We start from the raw sequence: 17455 nt of genomic DNA, 5'->3' as shown, positions 1-17455 counted from the left end.
GCTATCAATCAGGAGGCACTTGTGAGGATACAAATTATCATCCTCACCACTTGGCCAATCTCACCCTCTTCTTCTGAACCCCTTGCTGCTAAATCACGGCACAGAATTCGATCAAATAATACAGCCCTAAAATTGGCGGTACGGTGAATCAGGGTGCTAATGTTAGGATGGATGAGGAACCCATGGAATTTTTTAAGCCCGTCAGTAGATTGGCAGACTCAGCTAAAGTCATTATTTTGTTTACTCATTTAGATTCCCAGTTCCTAACACTACTAGCTAAAACTACAAGCTGTTCTCTGAGGAAGAGTGAGCAGCATTTCCCAGTCTGTTGTCTGTGCTCACTTTCTCCTTCCAAAAATTCACCCAGCCTGCCGGTTTGAAGGGTTGAATGGTTTGATACGTACTGAATTGATTCTTCTCACACTGAGTATTAAAATTCAGGTAATTTGGACATCTTTAAATTTTTTAGGGAATGTTAAGCACTTACTATGTTTCAGGCACTGTTCTAAGCACCTGGGGAAATACAAGCTAATCAGATTGGATGCAGACCATGTTCCATGTGGGGCTCACAGTCTTAATCCCCATTTAAAAGATGAAGCAACTGAGGCACAGAGAAGTGAAGTGACTTGCCCAAGGTCATGCAAGCAGACAGGTGGCAGAGTTGGGATTAGACCCAGGTCCTTCTGACTCCCAAGCCCATGCTCTATCCACTAGGCCATGCTGCTTTCAATGCAGGAATACCTTTAGTGAAAGCACCATAAAAGGTTGTTATTGGAATCCCCTAATAAGTACTGCCTATATGGTGCTTCTAGACAATATCCACACAGGGTTTTGTTTTGGTTTTTTTGCTATTACTCAGTTTATTTCTCCAGGCAAGAAGGGAGGGAGTATCAGGTCATTTTGTTAATCATTAGCCAGTTGAAGTTATTGGCTAAAACCAAGTTTTTGGATCATGGGCATATTTAATTAATCCAGATTTTCCACGGCTTCAACTGTATTGATAATTCAGAGATGGGTATAATGATTTACTTTTATTCAAAGTAGGTAAAGAGTGGGAAATGGCTTTTAAAATTTTAATTTCAGAAAAAGTCACAGATCAAAAGGAGTTTCAAAAATTTTCAAATTAGCTTAATCCAAGAGTTTGACCTACTTTTCTCTTAGTGTCCCTTTGAACAAACACAAATGAACTCATTACTTATGGTAACATATGCAGTTCAAATATAATTGTTTTATTCCAAAGTTCAAATAATTTCAGATTCTGAAATTAATGATTTTAGCTACTTCTACCAAAAAAAATAAATAAATTACCTTTTCTCTTTGAAATAGCGACGCCGAAATGACAACTGGATTGCCTTTGCTTATTTTACAACTACTGAAAAATACACAATTACAATGCTCTTTTCAAGTCCATTGGAGCTTTTGTTTAAGTTTGAAGCCCTTTTTAATTACATGGTCACTAGTAACTATTTCCCCCAGAAAAACTGAGAAGCAGGAATGTATAAGTAATGTATATGTATAAGTGTTTCAGAGAAAATAGAGTGTAGGCAGCACCTTGAATATGAGGGACATAGCTAAACTGGAGCCATGGATTTAGCCCCCCAATCTCCTGTCTCTTTATGGGACTGTGAACCCCCACCCCCCCAAAACACACACCCAGAACTGTGTATTAATTCTCTCCTGGGTATTCTTTCCCAGCACTTAATAGTGTTCCACGCACAGTGTTTAATAAATACTATTACTACTGTTTCTTAGTTCTGCAGGAGCTAATGCATTTGGCTAATCTAGAGGTAAAGAAGCAGAGTTTACTTGGCCTGGCTCCTTTTAACCCCTAGATAATCCTATTTTTATTTCTCCAAAGAGGGGTTCTGGAACTGTCAACTTTTGAATCTGATCATGAGGGGTGGGTGGCAAGCCACGATATTCTTCAATAATGCTAGTCCTAGAGTTTGGAGAGCTTTTTTCCCTATTTTTGGTAGTGACCTGCTGCTCACAGCTCCCCACAAAGAAATCTTCTTTCAATCACCTTTGCTTCCTATCTTTGGCTAGTTACTCTCAGTGTTGACTAATAACTTTTATCAAGCATCTTCTCCATTAATTGGGTCTTCCTAATGAAGGGAAGAAAATTCCTGCATAGAACCCATAAAGCAAATAGCTAATTTAACTCTCACAAAAACTAAATAAGTACATACCTGGAGATGAGTAAGAATCAATTTCCTTTAACAAGACATCAATATCAGCAATGTTAAATTTAAATTTCTAACCTGTAAGTTGTTATAAACAAGAAAACCACCATACTATTCTCATATGAACTTTCTTGGGAATAATTAAGGAGTTTCTGGCAATATCTTTCTATGTTTAGTCAAGAAGTTCAGTAATTAACTCGAATTATAAGGTCCCAAAGTGGTTTCAGTATTGGGTTCTCTCAAATACTTATGAAACCACCTGAACACGGCCCCCCACCCCCAATTTCTTATCCTCAAGTAAAAAAAAAAAAAAATTCTAGCAAACATCTAAAGCCATAACCAAAATGAAGTGGGATAAGTTAAAGGGCTATTACTGTTCAGCATTTAAGAATGTCAGCTTCCAAAAAAGCCACAACTACAAATCTTTGGTTTATAGGAGAGAATTTCACTTGCTCCCAAAAATCCAGTCATTTCAGTGTCAGCATCCCTAGACTTCTCCATCTCAAACCCAGCAATTTAGAACAATGTGCTTCTCTTTCTAAAGTGACAGGCAGCAAAACAGCGAGTCACAATGCTCAATTTCTGGCGCCTTTTCAAACTTGTCTGTGATATCCCCAGTTGATGCTTTGTAACATTAATATTACAGTGTAAGCTCCACCTCTAGACTGTCAGCTCGTTGTGGGCAGGGAATGTGACTGACATATTGTACTCTCCCAAGCATTTACTACAGTGATCTCCACACATTAAACACTCAATACATACAGCTGATATTAACAGCTAAATTGTCAGGTATATGGTGGGAATTGGGTGATGGTAATAGGTTTGTGTTTTTGTTTTAATAGTCCACTTGGTGGCCCAAAAGTTGAGTGAATATGAATTCATTATTTTCCCTCACTGCTGTAAACTCCATCCTTTCAGAATGCACAATTTTCACTATGCATTTAGACACTGTCAGGGAATTTAGGGAATCTTCTGCCAATACGCCTTTACCTGGAGAGAAGGTGAAGCAACATGAAATGTGAGCAGGTCCACTGTTTCATGCAAGCTTTGTCAATAATATAACACCGCCCCCCCCCCCCCCATTAGAGGGCTGAGTGCAGTAATGATTAGGAAAAATAAAGGTATTCATGAAATAATGCCTTTTCTAAGTAATCAGATAAATGACCACCTTGCTCATAAAACCATATACAATAAGCTCCCCTCTACTAGACTGTAGGCTCCTGGCGGATAGGAAATGTGTCTATCGACCCTGTTACGTTGTACTTACCCAAGTGCTCTGTTCTCCCCGAAAGGTACAATGCTCTACACACAGTAAGTGCTCAAAAAAGACAACTGTTTGATGACAATCTCACGATTAAGAACCAACACTGTCAATACCACAACATGAACATGGCATTCCTGTTCATATTGTGAGAAAAAGTAAAAAAAAAATAAAATCAAATTTTGAAAGGGAGAGTTTTCCACCTGAAATGTTTTTATACCAATACCATTCCATGTGGGCTATGGGGGAGAGAAATAAAGAGAGTCCAGGCTGGAGTGCCAGCCCATGGAGAACTTGGGGATGGGAGAGGTTGGGATCAAAAAGCTACCAGCTGCCCTTCAGTTTTTAATTGCCCAGAACAATCAGAATGGCTCTAGTGCTTTACCAATAAGCCAATTTTGCACTCCAAAACATAGCAAATCTTCTAAGTTTACAAGATGCCCATACACTTTTTAAAACAAAATACTTATCCATGCTTCAACATGCTTTTGCCTTAAATTATGATTCAGAGATTCTAGGAAGTGCTTCTTAAGTGAGAGAGAGCAATAGCCAGTAATGTCCTTCAAGGGCACAAGCAGCCCCCATGCCATTTGCCACATGCATTGATAGCAGCGATGCATGGGCACGATGCCAAGCAGGGAAGCATCAGGGGAGGTAGTGAGTACAGCTCAAGCCAGCCCCTGTGGGCGCTGAACTTGGGTACTCATCTCCCCTGTGTCCCAGGTCTGGAGAACGAAGTCAACAGCGGTGCCAGTACAGAAGAGGACGAACACAACCAGGAATGAATTCTCTCTCTCCTCCCCCATTTTTCTTTCCTCCTCTCCCTCTTTACTCTCTAGGTCCCATTAGAATATAGCAAAGTACATGAACTTTAAAATATTCTGATTTCGTAATTCCACCCCCACAATAAGGTAAGCTGCATTTATGTGTGTTTAGATGGTATAATTGGCTCTTTGTACACCAACTGTTCAAAGGCTTCATTTCGTTTGGCTCTTCTGTACGAAAAAGTTTGCCAGCCGACCCCTGTTCTAAATCATCTCCTCAAATGCTCTCAGTTCTGCAAGAATGTGTGTTTTCAATATGCGTTTCAGCTAGAACATCATTAGGGAAATCAGAAAACTTTTGTCCCACAACGTGAGTCTGTTTGGATACGGTGTGCCAGGGTTGAAATAAACGGTTTGTGAGAATGCATAAGGCATCAGATCAGGTACTATAGTCCGTAATGTGGCCCTTCCGAGAACACAATCCTGTGTTATAGGAGAACTGGATGTATGCCTGTGCACAGAGATTAGTATTAAGAGTAGACCAGAAGCAAAGAGAATGCTGTTACTGTTTCTCTCTTGGGGTTAAAAATAGTTTTTATATTTGTTAAAGTGGATGTTTACCCCCTTTTATATTTATAATGGCACTTGTGAAGTGCTTACTAGATGTCAAGCACTGTTCTAGGCACTGGGATAGATATAAATGCTAATCAGGTCGGACACAGTCCCCGTCCCACACTGGGCTCACAGTCTACGTAGGAGGGAGAACAGATATTGAATCCCCATTTTACAGATGAGGAAATGAGACACAGAGAAGCAAAGTGACTTGCCCAAGATCACATAGCAGGAAAGTAGCAGAGCTGGGATTAGAACCTAGGTCCTCTGACTCCCAGGCCCATGCTTTTTCCACTAGGCTGCACTGGTTCTCTATTCTCGGTTTCATTTTTCATTTGGGGTGGACGGGGGGAGTCTTATCCGTGAAGAAAAATTTCAAGGGCCTCCAAAACCTCTGAGAGGAGAAGGGAAATAGACAAGTTTTTGTTGTTTTTTAAATCTTTCCCAAATCACTATAAAACTTTCATGGCAATACTCTACTGACCTTTAAAATATCTGTTCCAACCTAAAGGAGCTTTGGAACCTCAATTTCAAAGCCTGGAAAAAAAAAAAAATCAAACCTACTACACACAGCCATCCTGGACTCCCAAGGAACTACATGGCAGCTTGCGGATAATGAGAAGCAGGGTGGCCTAGTGGGACAGGGCACGGCCTTGGAGTCAAAAGGGCCTGGGTTCTAATCCCGGTTCCGCCACTTGTCTGCTCTGTGACCTCGGATGAGTCATTTCACGTCTCTGTGTCTCGGTCAGCTCATCTGTTAAATGGGGATTAATGTTGTCAGCCCCATGTGGGACATGGACTGTGCCCAAACCGATCAGCTTGTATCTACCCCAGCACTTAGAACAGTGTTTGACATAGTAAGCACTTAACAAGTACCACCATTATTATTATAATTCAGGCATAGAATCATCATGCTCTCATCTGATTATCTGTTATCTACCCCAGCACTTAGTACAGCATTTGGCCCACAATACTTAAATGCTACAAATATTATTACTGGGGAGGCAGTGTCACTCAAAGGAACAGCATTTGGCCTACAATAAGTACTTAAATACTACAAATATTATTACTGGGGAGGCAGTGTCACTCAAAGGAACAGCATGTGGCCTACAATAAGTACTTAAATACTAAAAATATTATTACTGGGGAGGCAGTGTCACCCAAAAGGAAAGAGTAGGACTGAGAATCTGGAGACCTGCATTCTCTCTCAGCTCTGCCACTTGCCTACTTAATGATTTAGGGCATGTCATTAACTTCTCTCCATCTGAAAAATGGGGATAAGAAAGACTGTATCTGATTTTGTAACGTATCTTCCACAGAGCTTAAATGCCATTACAACCACCAAGTGCTCGTCTGTAAGTTTTTGAACATCCTTTTCTGAAAGCTCCATTAAAAAAAAAAGCTGAGCAGCAGATCAACATAAGCCACTAGGTCACTCCCACTCACTGAGCACTTGCGTGCAGAGCACGTGTTAAGCGCTTGGGAGAGTAGGCTATAAGAGTTGGTAGACCCCTTCCCTTCCCAAAGGGAGCCTAGAGTTTAGAGGGGGAAGAGAGGCATTAATAGAAACAAATAAATTGCAGATGTGTACATAAGCGCTGTGTGGCGGAGAGAAGGGTGAATAAAGGGTGCAAATCTAAGTGCGCTAGTCTTTTGAAACAAGCTACTGGCATCATTAAAAAGGGTCAGTTGGCACCATCCGCAGACAGCTCCTCGGCCACTTCAGACCTAACCTCTGAAGCAAAAACACGGTCCTGGTCCTTTTCCCGAAGGGGAAGCCCAGCTTTTTTTATTCTGAAGTTGTTCAGTGGATCAAGGTTATTTCCCTCTGGATTATAAATGACTTTTGGCGGAAGAGATCCCCAAGTAAACTAAAATGCTCCTCCTCTCTTTCCAGATCAAGATAACCGGAGTAGTGTTACATGGGCATAACACGCTCTCTCTTCAATCGATCCATCGTAGTTTTGCAGTGCTTACTGTGTGTGCAGAGCACTACACTAAGCACTTGGGAGAGTGCGATAGAATAGGTAGACATAGGATACAAAGTCAAGGAGACAGCCTAATTCACTTACCTAATTAAGGCTTCCTACCCCCATCCCCCAGAAACTCAATTTGGAAAGGGAAGAATTAGATCCGCCGTGACCAACCTTGAAAACAAAGATGGAAAGTAGCAGGCTCGGCCCCAGAAAGTTTCTATGCATCATGATTCCTCTCATGTTGCTCAGAGAGTAATCCAGCAATATGGATTAGCATAGAACGATGCAAAAATGAACTTGAATTTTCCTTTCAAGGTAATGGAGTTCCATTTCTGAGAAAACCGGTTTCCAAAAATCTCTGCACCGATGGATGTGCCTTTTGTTTTTTTAAGGTCGTTTAATTCTCCACCGAGTCCTAGACAGAAGAGTTACGGGCTACAGTTCACTCTTCGCAAATAAGGTGACCTTCCAAGTAATTTCTGCTAGGTGGCAAGTTGTTCATCGCCTAATCAAGGGTCAGCAACTTATCTGAGACTTTAAAATATCTGTTGAGGTGTGAAAGGTAATTCTTCAAAAGCAAAACCACTCACAGACAATTCCCCATCATGTAAATGAGACGTTTTACTCCCAAGCCCTCGACGCACATTATCTCCTGCCTCATTCTTTTAACAAGTGGTAGCCCTTTAGTTTCGGTGAAATTTCTGCTTCCTCCTACGGGTGGGCCGAGATGATCTTTTCCTTTACTGAAGCCAGAGAATATCCTTCCCGTCGAATGGGAAGACTTCCACCCCTGTCCTATGATCAGGGATCATTTTGGAGGCCTTAAAAACGAGGTGCCATCGAAAATAAGATAGCCACAGCCCCGCCCAGTCACAGCGAAGGTACAATGGCAGGTTCTGAAAGAAGTCTGGAGGATCAGGGAAGGAAGTCAAAGCATCAACAGGATTTATTATTTTTTTTCAAAAGAGGGCACATTCACCAAGAAGTTGCCGCAACTCGAAAACTTTCCCCCCGCCACCCCCATTAATGAGGTGGGAGAAGATCGAGAGAAGCTTTCCAACTTCCTTAAATGAGTCAGTCGCTTGGAGGAGGCTGAACTCCGCGCTGGCAGATGAACTTTTATTTGATTTTTAAGGGCAGTCTCCAGGGTGGTCATGTGCCAGTCCGGGGGGGGGGGGATCCCCCGTTTTCCCCACGACGCCCAGGACACCCGATTAACCGGGTCGTGGCCCCCTCGCCTTGGTGGCCCCCGGGGAGGGCGAACTGCTCGCCACGGGGGCCTCGGCCGTATGGCGCATTCGCTAAAATGCACAGAACTCCACCTTCTTCCTGGGCTTTATTTTTTCTTTCCACCTTTGGGGTTTGAGGGAGGGGAAGAACCACCACCACCCAAAAAACACCACCCCCCCCCGGCCCCCAATTCCAGCCACGGGGGTGGGGGAGATTCCTCCCCTCGCGTCCCCTCCTCCAACCGGGACCACCTTTCCGAGGATTCCAGGCGTTTGGGAGGGTGGAAACCTCCCAACCTCCGGGGCCTGCCTTCCCTTTGTCTGGGGGCTCAGGGGGGACTAGCCACCCCTCTCCCACCGCCCCCAAAATAAAAACTCTAGAAAGGAGCAAGGATGGGGGCGGGGGGAAGGACCTGCCCCTGGTTGAGACCGTTGGGGGGCTAAACCGGTGGGACCCCCCCCACTCCTCCAGGGGGTGTCTGAGGGGGGTGGGGTTTTTTTGGGGGGGGGTCTTACCGTGATGTTGCAGTGGATGGTGAGGGGAGGCGGGTGGGGGCTGCCCCCCGGCAGCAGCAGGAACTGGCAGTGCAGCTCGTCCAGCTTCCAGCTGACGATCCGGAACCGCTCGTGGTTCTTGTCGAAGATGGACTCCAGGAACTTCAGCTCGGCCTTGAGCCCTGACACGGACATCTTCCCCTCATCTCCGGCGTTTGGGGGGCGGGGAGGCCGAGCCGGGCCCGGGCGGGGGGGGGAGGGAAGCAGGAGGGAGGGAGGGAGACAACGACACCGACACCACGACGGCGGCCACCCCGAGGGCCCTGCCCGCCGCGGCCCCGCCTCACCGCCCACCGGAAGATGGCGGGGAGGGGGTGGAGAAGGACCGAACGACGGCCGGGGACAGCGGGGACCCGCCTTTGTATCCGCCGACACCCACAGCAGCGGCGGCGGCACCGGCTTAAAAGGGGGCGACGGCGTCTCGTCAGCTCCCGGGGAGGGCTCCCCCCCCTTCCCCTCCCTCTCACCCCCGCGCGCATGCGCGCCCGCCCCCCCCCCGGCGTCACGCCGACAGCGGCCCTCCGCGCGGACGCGCACGTCCGCGGCCCCGCTGACAGGAATGCGCGGCCCCGCCGACGAGCCTGCCGACGCGCGCGCGCCTCCGCCCCTCCACCTCAGCAGGCCTCAGGGACCTTCCTCAGCCCAGTGGCAAGAGCCCGGGCTTGGGAGGCAGAGGGCGTGGGTTCCAATCCCGCCTCTGCCACTTTCATTCCTTCAGTTGTATTTATTGAGCGCTTACTCTGTGCAGAGCACTGGACTAAGCGCTTGGAAGGGACAAATCGGCAACAGAGACAGTCCCTGCCCTTTGACGGGCTCACGGTCTAAGAGGGGGAGACGGGCAGACGAGAACTATGGCAATAAATAGAGTCAAGGGGAAGAACAGCTCATTAAAACAATGGCACATAAATAGAATCAGGGTGATGGACATCTCATTAAACAAAATAAAATAAGGTGACCGTGGGCAAGTCACTTCACTTCTCTGGGCCTCAGTGACCTCATCTGGAAAATGGGGATTAAGTGGGAGCCTCACGGGGGACAACCTGATGACCCTGTATCTACCCCAGCGCTTAGAACAGTACTCTGCACATAGTAAGCACTCAACAAATACCAACATTATTATTCTCTGGGCCTCGGTGACCTCATCTGGAAAATGGGGATTAAGTGGGAGCCTCACGGGGGACAAGCTGATGACCCTGTATCTACCCCAGCGCTTAGAACAGTGCTCTGCACATAGTAAGCGCTTAACAAATACCGAAATTATTATTCTGTGGGCCTCGGTGACCTCATCTGGAAAATGGGGATGATTACCTGTACCCTGAGAAGCAGCGTGGCTCAGTGGAAAGAGCACGGGCTTTGGAGTCAGGGCTCATGAGTTCAAATCCCAGCTCTGCCACTTGTCGGCTGTGTGACTGTGGGCAAGTCACTTAACTTCTCTGTGCCTCAGTTCCCTCATCTGTAAAATGGGGATTAAGACTGTGAGCCCCACGTGGGATAGCCTGATTCCCCTATGTCCACCCCAGCGCTTAGAACAGTGCTCGGCACATAGTAAGCGCTTAACAAATACCAACATTATTATTATTATCTACCCCAGCGCTTAGAACAGTGCTCTGCACATAGTAAGCGCTTAAATACCAGCATTATTATTCTCTGGTCCTCAGTGACCTCATCTGGAAAATGGGGATTAAGCGGGAGCCTCATGTGGGACAACCTGATGACCCTGTATCTCCCCCGGCGCTTAGAACAGAGCTCTGCACATAGTAAGCGTTTAACAAATACCGACATTATTATTCTCTGGGCCTCAGTGACCTCATCTGGAAAATGGGGATTAACTGGGAGCCTCATGTGGGACAACCTGATGACCCTGTATCTACCCCAGCGCTTAGAACAGTGCTCTGCCAACATTATCATACCAACAAGTACCAACATTATTATAATCATCAGCGTTGGCCTTCAATATTTGTTAAGCGCTTACTATGTGCCGAGCACCGTTCTAAGAGCTTGGGGAGATACAGGGTAATCAGGTTGTCCCACGTGAGGCTCGCAGTTAATCCCCATTTTACAGATGAGGTAACTGAGGCCCAGAGAAGTGAAGTGACTTGCCCACAGTCACCCAGCTGACAAGTGGCAGATCCGGGATTCGAACCCATGACCTCTGACTCCCAAGCCCGGACTCTTTCCACTGGGCCACGCTGCTTCAGGACCGTCCTAAGCGCTGGGGTGGACCCGGGCCCTGCCCCCACGTGGGGCTCAGGGTCTTAATCTTTCATTCAGTTGTATTTATTGAGCGCTTACTATGTGCAGAGCACTGGACTAAGCCCTTGGAGTGGACAATTCGGCAACAGACAGAGACCATCCCTGCCCAGTGACGGCTTACAGTCGAATCGGGGCAGACAGGCGGACAAAAACAAGACAACAGTCAGGATAAATAGGATCAAGGGGATGGACACCTCATTAACAAAATAAATAGGGTAATAAAAATATATACAAATGAGCACAATGCTGAGGGGAAGGGAGAGGGGGAGGAGCAGAGGGAAAGGGGGCTTAGCTGAGGGGAGGTGAAGGGGGGAAGGGGAGGGAGCAGAGGGAAAAGAGGGAGCTCAGTCTGGGAAGGCCTCTTGGAGGAGGTGAGCATTGTACCCATGAGGGAACGGAGGCACAGGTGACTTGCCCAAGGTATCACAGCAGGCAGGAGGAGGCGGCCGGATCAGAACCCAGGTCTTCTGACTCCCACGCCTGCGCTCCCTCCACTAGACCTCGCCGCTCGGTCCAGGTGGCAGCTGCAGAGAAGGCCAATTGGCCCTTCTCGTCGAATTGTACATCCCAAGCGCTTAGTACAGTGCTCTGCACATAGTAAAAGCTCAATAAATACTGTTGAATGAATGACGGAATAATAACAGAGCTGTGGGACCCAGGAAACCCCCCTAAATGATGGGGGGGAATCAGGAGGGGGCTTGGCGATGTGACAATAATAAATGCGGTATTTGTTAAACGCCTACTATGTGCCAGGCACTGTACTAAAGCACTGGGGTGGATACAAGCCAACCGGGTTGGACACAGTCCCTGTCCCACATGGGACTCACAGACTCAATCCCCCTTTTACAGATGAGGTCACGGAGGCACGGACAAGTGAAGTGACTTGCCCAAGGTCTCACAGCAGACATGTGGCGGAGCCAGGATTCGAACCCACGCCCTTCTGACTCCCAGGCCGGTGCTCTATCCACTAGGCCTTGCTGCGTGGCTCGGTGGAAAGAGCCCGGGGCTTGGCAGTCGAAGGTCATGGGTTCGAATTCAGACTCTGCCACTTGGCAGCTGGGTGACTGTGGGCCAGTCACCTCACTTCTCTGTGCCTCAGTTCCCTCATCTGTAAAATGGGGATTACCTGGGAGCCTCACGTGGGACGACCTGATGACCCTGTATCTCCCCCAGCGCTCAGAACAGTGCTCTGCACATAGTAAGCGCTTGACAAATACCAACATTATTATTATTACTGCGGTGGGGGTACCCTGCCCGCCAACACAGCTAAGGGAATAGAATCCTGCAGGTGCACACGCATGCAGAGCAATTTTTCGAAATGATTCATTTCTTTCCCATCACCCTCCCACCACCTCTCCCACTTCTCCAGATGATCTTCCCTCAATCTCGATTAAAGGATTTCTCAAGGTCTGCGGTTTTATACTCTCACCTGGAGAGCGTGGCTAAAGTAGGTGACCCCCTCGAACGACGTTCAGAAAGCTTGCGGTGGGCGGGGAATGTCTTATTATTGTACCGCTTTACTCTTCCAAGCGCTCTGCACGGTGCCCTGTGCGCAACGAGAGCTCGATAAATACGACTGAAAGAATGAAGTGCCATCGACTGTCTGGTCGATGAAGGGAGGGAGGCCCAGGAGGCGGCTCCCGCTGAAGAGGAGGACCAGCCTGTACCGCTTCCTCCCGCCAACTGCCTCACGATGCCGGTCGTCGGCTACTTGGAGCCTCGGTGCGACAGGAGGTGTGGCTCGGGGCATTCGCCCTTAATGGGCAAATAAATCCAAGGAATGACCCGCCCATGGCAGGCTCCCTCGGCGAGGGAGAAGGAAGCTCCACGGTGGCCTCTGGGTTCCTGAAAAAGCAGCAGCAAACCTTTGGCAGCAACCTCCCCGCGTGATCACTCCTATTTATGAGCGGTTAAATCGTTCAACCTCACTTAGTAGCATCTCCCTAGTTTCACTGGGTTTCTTCGTTCTCATTTTAACTCGGCATACGCTCAGGTGCCGGTGGAAATGGTTGGCATCCCCGGGTTTGCAAATATTTCCACTCGGGTCTGTCCGCGGAGCAGCCGGGCCACAGAGACGGTGCTGGGGAAACCTCTCCCTACGCCGCCGAAAGGCGTCCGTGTTCTTTGACACGGTTCCGGAGGTGACCGCTTGAAGAGGGCGATTGGAGGCTGGTAAAGAGTCTCCGCTCTAAACGTGAAGAGTGGGGAAGCTTTCAGTCGAGCATCAGAGGTAATGCCCCTTAATAACAATGTTGGTATTTGTTAAGCGCCTACCATGTGCAAAGCACTGTTCTAAGTGCTGGGGAGGATACAAGGCGATCAGGTTGTCCCTCGTGGGGCTCACAGTCTTCATCCCCATTTTACAGATGAGAGAACTGAGGCTCAGAGAATAGTATTAATAACGTTGGTATCTGTTAAGCGCTTACTATGTGCAGAGCACTGTTCTAAGCGCTGGGGCAGATACAGGGTAATCAGGTTGTCCCACGTGAGGCTCACAGTCTTCATCCCCATTTGACAGTTGAGGTAACCGAGGCGCAGCGAAGTGAAGTGACTTGCCCACAGTCACACGGCTGACAAGTGACGGAGTCGGGATTCGAACCCATGACCTCTGACTCCCAAGCCCGGGCTCTTTCCACTGAGCCACGCTGCCCGAAATCACACAGCTGACAAGTGGTGGAGCCGGCATTTGAACCCATGATCTCTGACTTCCCAGCCCGTGTTCTTTCCACTGGGCCTCGCTGCTTCTCTAGGTGAGAGTGTCTGGGTACGTTGGGTGTAGGGGGCTCCTGACCCTTTGCAGACGTGGTCTGGTACCGCTATGGCCTCTGCCCCTGGCCTTGTCCGCTGTGTGACCTTAACCAAGCCACTTGACTAGCGTGGCTCAGTGGAAAGAGCCCGGGCTTTGGAGTCAGAGGTCATGAGTTCGAATCCCGGCTCCGCCACTTGTCAGCCGTGCGACTGTGGGCAAGTCACTTAACTTCTCTGGGCCTCATCTGTAAAATGGGGATTAAGACTGCGAGCCCCATGTGGGACAACCTGATTCCCCTGTGTCTCCCCCAGCGCTTAGAACAGTGCTCTACACTTAGTAAGCGCTTAACAAATACCAACATTATTATTATTATCATCTGTAAAATGGGGATTGAAACTGTGAGTCCCACTTGGGACAGCGACTGTGTCCAACCCGATTTGCTTGTAACCACCCCCCAGCGCTTAGTACAGTGCCTGGAACATAGTAAGCGCTTAAAAAATACCACAATTACTTTATAGGGTGAAAATAACAGACCCCAGAAACAGTAAAGGGTGCTGGGTGGGGAGAAAAGCATGGATGGAGATTTCAGAGAATCAGAGGCAAAGACGGAGGACCTACCTAAAGCCTTCCTATGTCTCTGGCAGACAAAATATTACCAAATAATGCCTGACACGCCCTGACCAATAATCTGTAACCACTCTTCTGCTCTCTTTTGAGGACCGGCTCCTCATTCATTCATCCAATAGTATTTATCGAGCGCTTACTCTGTGCAGAGCACTGTACTAAGCGCTTGGAATGGACAGTTCGGCAACAGAGACTATCCCTGCCCGATGACGGGCTCACAGTCTAATCGGGGGAGACAGACGGACAAAAACAAGACGACCGAATCGCGATAAGTAGAATCGAGGGGATGGACGCCTCATTAACGAAATCAATATCACCTGTCTTAAGTGAGCGCGTCAACCGTATTCACATCCACTTGGAGGGGCAGAGATAGAGCCTCCATTCAAAGCACAGAAAATATCTCCCGTCTCTGTGGGAGAGGGCAGCCCACTGAGTCAGCTGGAACTGAAACCTCAGCAGAAAGTGAATCATAGCAAGATTTTTTCATACACCTGAGTCCACACCTGATCTAGCGTGACCTAGTTTTAAGTATAGTCACCCCAGTACGTCATTTCTCTGATTCTTAAAGCAATGGGCACTGAATATTTACCGGTATAAATCTCCTCTTTGTATTGCTAACTCCTCCCCACTTTAGAATGTAAGCTCCTTGTAGACAGGGAATGTGTCCTTCTGTCATTCTATAATACTGTTGGTATTTGTTAAGCGCTTACTATGTGCAGAGCACTGTTCTAAGCGCTGGGGTAGATGCAGGGTCATCAGATTGTCCCACATGAGGCTCACGGTCTTAATCCCCATTTTACAGATGAGGTAAATGAGGCACAGAGAAGTGAAGTGACTTGCCCGCAGTCACACGGCTGATAAGTGGCAGAGCCAGGATTCGAACCCATGACCTCTGACTCCCAAGCCCGTGCTCTTTCCACTGAGCCACTCTGCTTCTATACTTCCCAAGCACCAACTTCAGTGCACTACACCAGCGCGGTGTTCAAATGCTATTAATATTAATATTGCTACTATTACTAACATAGGTAAATTCAAGGGAGAATAAGTGTCCCGAAAAAAAGAAAAGGGACTTTGGAAAGCCACACCACCGACTCAGATACCTCCCTGGACTTTCCCCTCCCTGGGCCCCTTCTGTATACCGAGAGGGGATTCATCGTTCCCTAGAATTTCTGCGGATTCACCCACCAGAACGTGCGCGGATGGAGGTGGGTCATCCCGAGAGCGACGCGTCCCTAGCGTCGCCGCGGGTCAGAGACGACACTCGACAGCCTAAGGCCAAGGGTTTCTGCAGTTTCCACAAGTGATCCAGAAATACCGTTGGGAGAGCACTGCGGTTCCCCTTCTCCGGGGAGGTTCCGCTAGGGTGTCCGATACATCCGTAAGGTGAATCCGCGTAGTACTGGACATTAGTTGAGCTTCAGCCGTCGTAACGGGCCTCAGAATGTCACCTCGCCGCCGGAGTCTGGCACCTGGAGTTCAGGTTTGCTGCAAAGGGCTGATCAAACCCCAGCGAACAACCGAACGGAAGATCGGACTTGACCAGAATGCCGATCTATTAATCTCTAGGGAGGCCCGTAACTGTCTAGAATGGGACGTCAGCAGTATAATAATAATAATAACGATGACGGTATTTGTTGAGCGATTACCACGCGCCAAGCACTCTTCTAAGCACTGGGGTAGATACAAGGCAATCAGGTCGTCCCACGTGGGGCTCGCAGTCTTAATCCCCATTTTCCAGATGAGGCACAGAGAAGTTAAATGGTTTGCCCAAAGTCACACAGCCGCCAAGCGGCGGAGCCGGGATCGGAACTCGCGACCTCTGACTCCCAAGCTCCTGCTCCTTCCACCCGGCCACGTATCGAGCGCCTGTACGCAGAGCACTGCACCGGGCCCTCGGAGAATGTTTAAAAGGTGTCATTCCCTGACTTTAAAAGATTTACAGTTAAATAGGACATCCTGTCCACAGCACATATGTGGCCGGAAGACCAAATATCAGTCAATGCATACTGGCTCGCCGTGGGCAGGGAACAAGTCCAGCACTTAGTACGGTGCCTGGCACGTGGTAAGCACTTCACAGCGTGGCTCAGTGGCAAGAGCCCGGGCTTGGGAGTCAGAGGTCATGGGTTCGAATCCCAGCTCTCCCACTTGTCAGCTGGGCGACTGTGGGCAAGTCACTTAACTTCTCTGTGCCTCGGTTACCTCATCTGTAAAATGGGGATTAACTGTGAGCCTCACGTGGGACAACCTGATTCCCCTGTGTCTACCCCAGCGCTTAGAACAGTGCTCTGCACGTAGTAAGTGCTTAACAAATACCAACATTATTACTTAATAAACACCATAATAATAATTATTATGTCTACCATCCCTGTTAATAAGGGATTTATAGATAACACTCGGGTTTGTCCTCAGAGCGGCCGGGGCCACAGGGACGGTGCTGGGGAAACCTCTCTCTACGCTGCCGAAAGGCGTCCGTATTCAATAGTATTTATCGAGCGCTTACTATGTGCAGAGCACTGTACTAAGCGCTTGGAATGAACAAGTCGGCAACAGATAGAGACGGTCCCTGCCGTTTGTCCGTATTCTTTGACACGGTTCCGGAGGTGCCCTCTTTGCTTTAAGAGGGCGATTGGAGGCCGGTAAAGAGTCTCCGCTCTGAACGTGAAGAGTGCGGAACCTTTCAATCGAGCATTCGATCATTCGATCAAGCACTCAATAATAACGTTGGTATTTGTTAAGCGCTTACTATGTGCAGAGCACTGTGCTAAGCGCTGGGATAGATACAGGGTCATCAGGTCATCCCACGTGAGGCTCACAGTTAATCCCCATTTTACAGATGAGGTCACTGAGGCCCAGAGAAGTGAAGTGACTTGCCCACAGTCACACAGCTGACAAATGGCAGAGCCGGGATTCGAACCCACGACCTCTGACTCCCAAGCCCGGGCTCTTTCCACTGAGCCACGCTGTGTTGTACTCCCCCAAGCATTTAGTACAGTACCCTTCACAGAGGAAGTGCTCAATAAATACCATCGATAATGATGATGGAGGATGCCCTCTACCAAAAAGGTGGTCTGGTGCAGAGCACAGACCTGATAGTCAGGAGGACCTGGGTTCTAATCCCAGCTCCGCCACTTGTCTGCTGTGTGATCTTGGGCAAGTCACTTCTCTGTGCCTCAGTTACCTCATCTTAAAATGGAGATTAGGATTATGAGCTCCATGCGGGAGATAGACTGGGTCCAACCTAACGCTCAG

General features: G+C 48.2%; 1 protein-coding gene across 1 annotated transcript in view; it reads right to left on the bottom strand.

The window, feature by feature from the left end:
- UBE2Q2 (ubiquitin conjugating enzyme E2 Q2) overlaps positions 1 to 9025 on the bottom strand; it is a 66084-nt gene extending 57059 nt beyond the window's left edge. Inside the window, exon 1 of the mRNA XM_001506953.5 lies at positions 8542 to 9025. Coding sequence (XP_001507003.2) covers positions 8542 to 8715 — 174 coding nt within the window. The 5' untranslated portion in view covers positions 8716 to 9025. The remainder of the gene's footprint in view (positions 1 to 8541) is intronic.
- Positions 9026 to 17455: the final 8430 nt, after the last annotated feature.

Source organism: Ornithorhynchus anatinus, chromosome 5 (genome assembly GCF_004115215.2).
Source record: "Ornithorhynchus anatinus isolate Pmale09 chromosome 5, mOrnAna1.pri.v4, whole genome shotgun sequence".
Classification (NCBI taxonomy): Eukaryota; Metazoa; Chordata; class Mammalia; order Monotremata; family Ornithorhynchidae; genus Ornithorhynchus; species Ornithorhynchus anatinus.
Note: the sequence above shows the minus strand (reverse complement) of the source record. Positions and strands in the feature narration are given on the sequence as shown.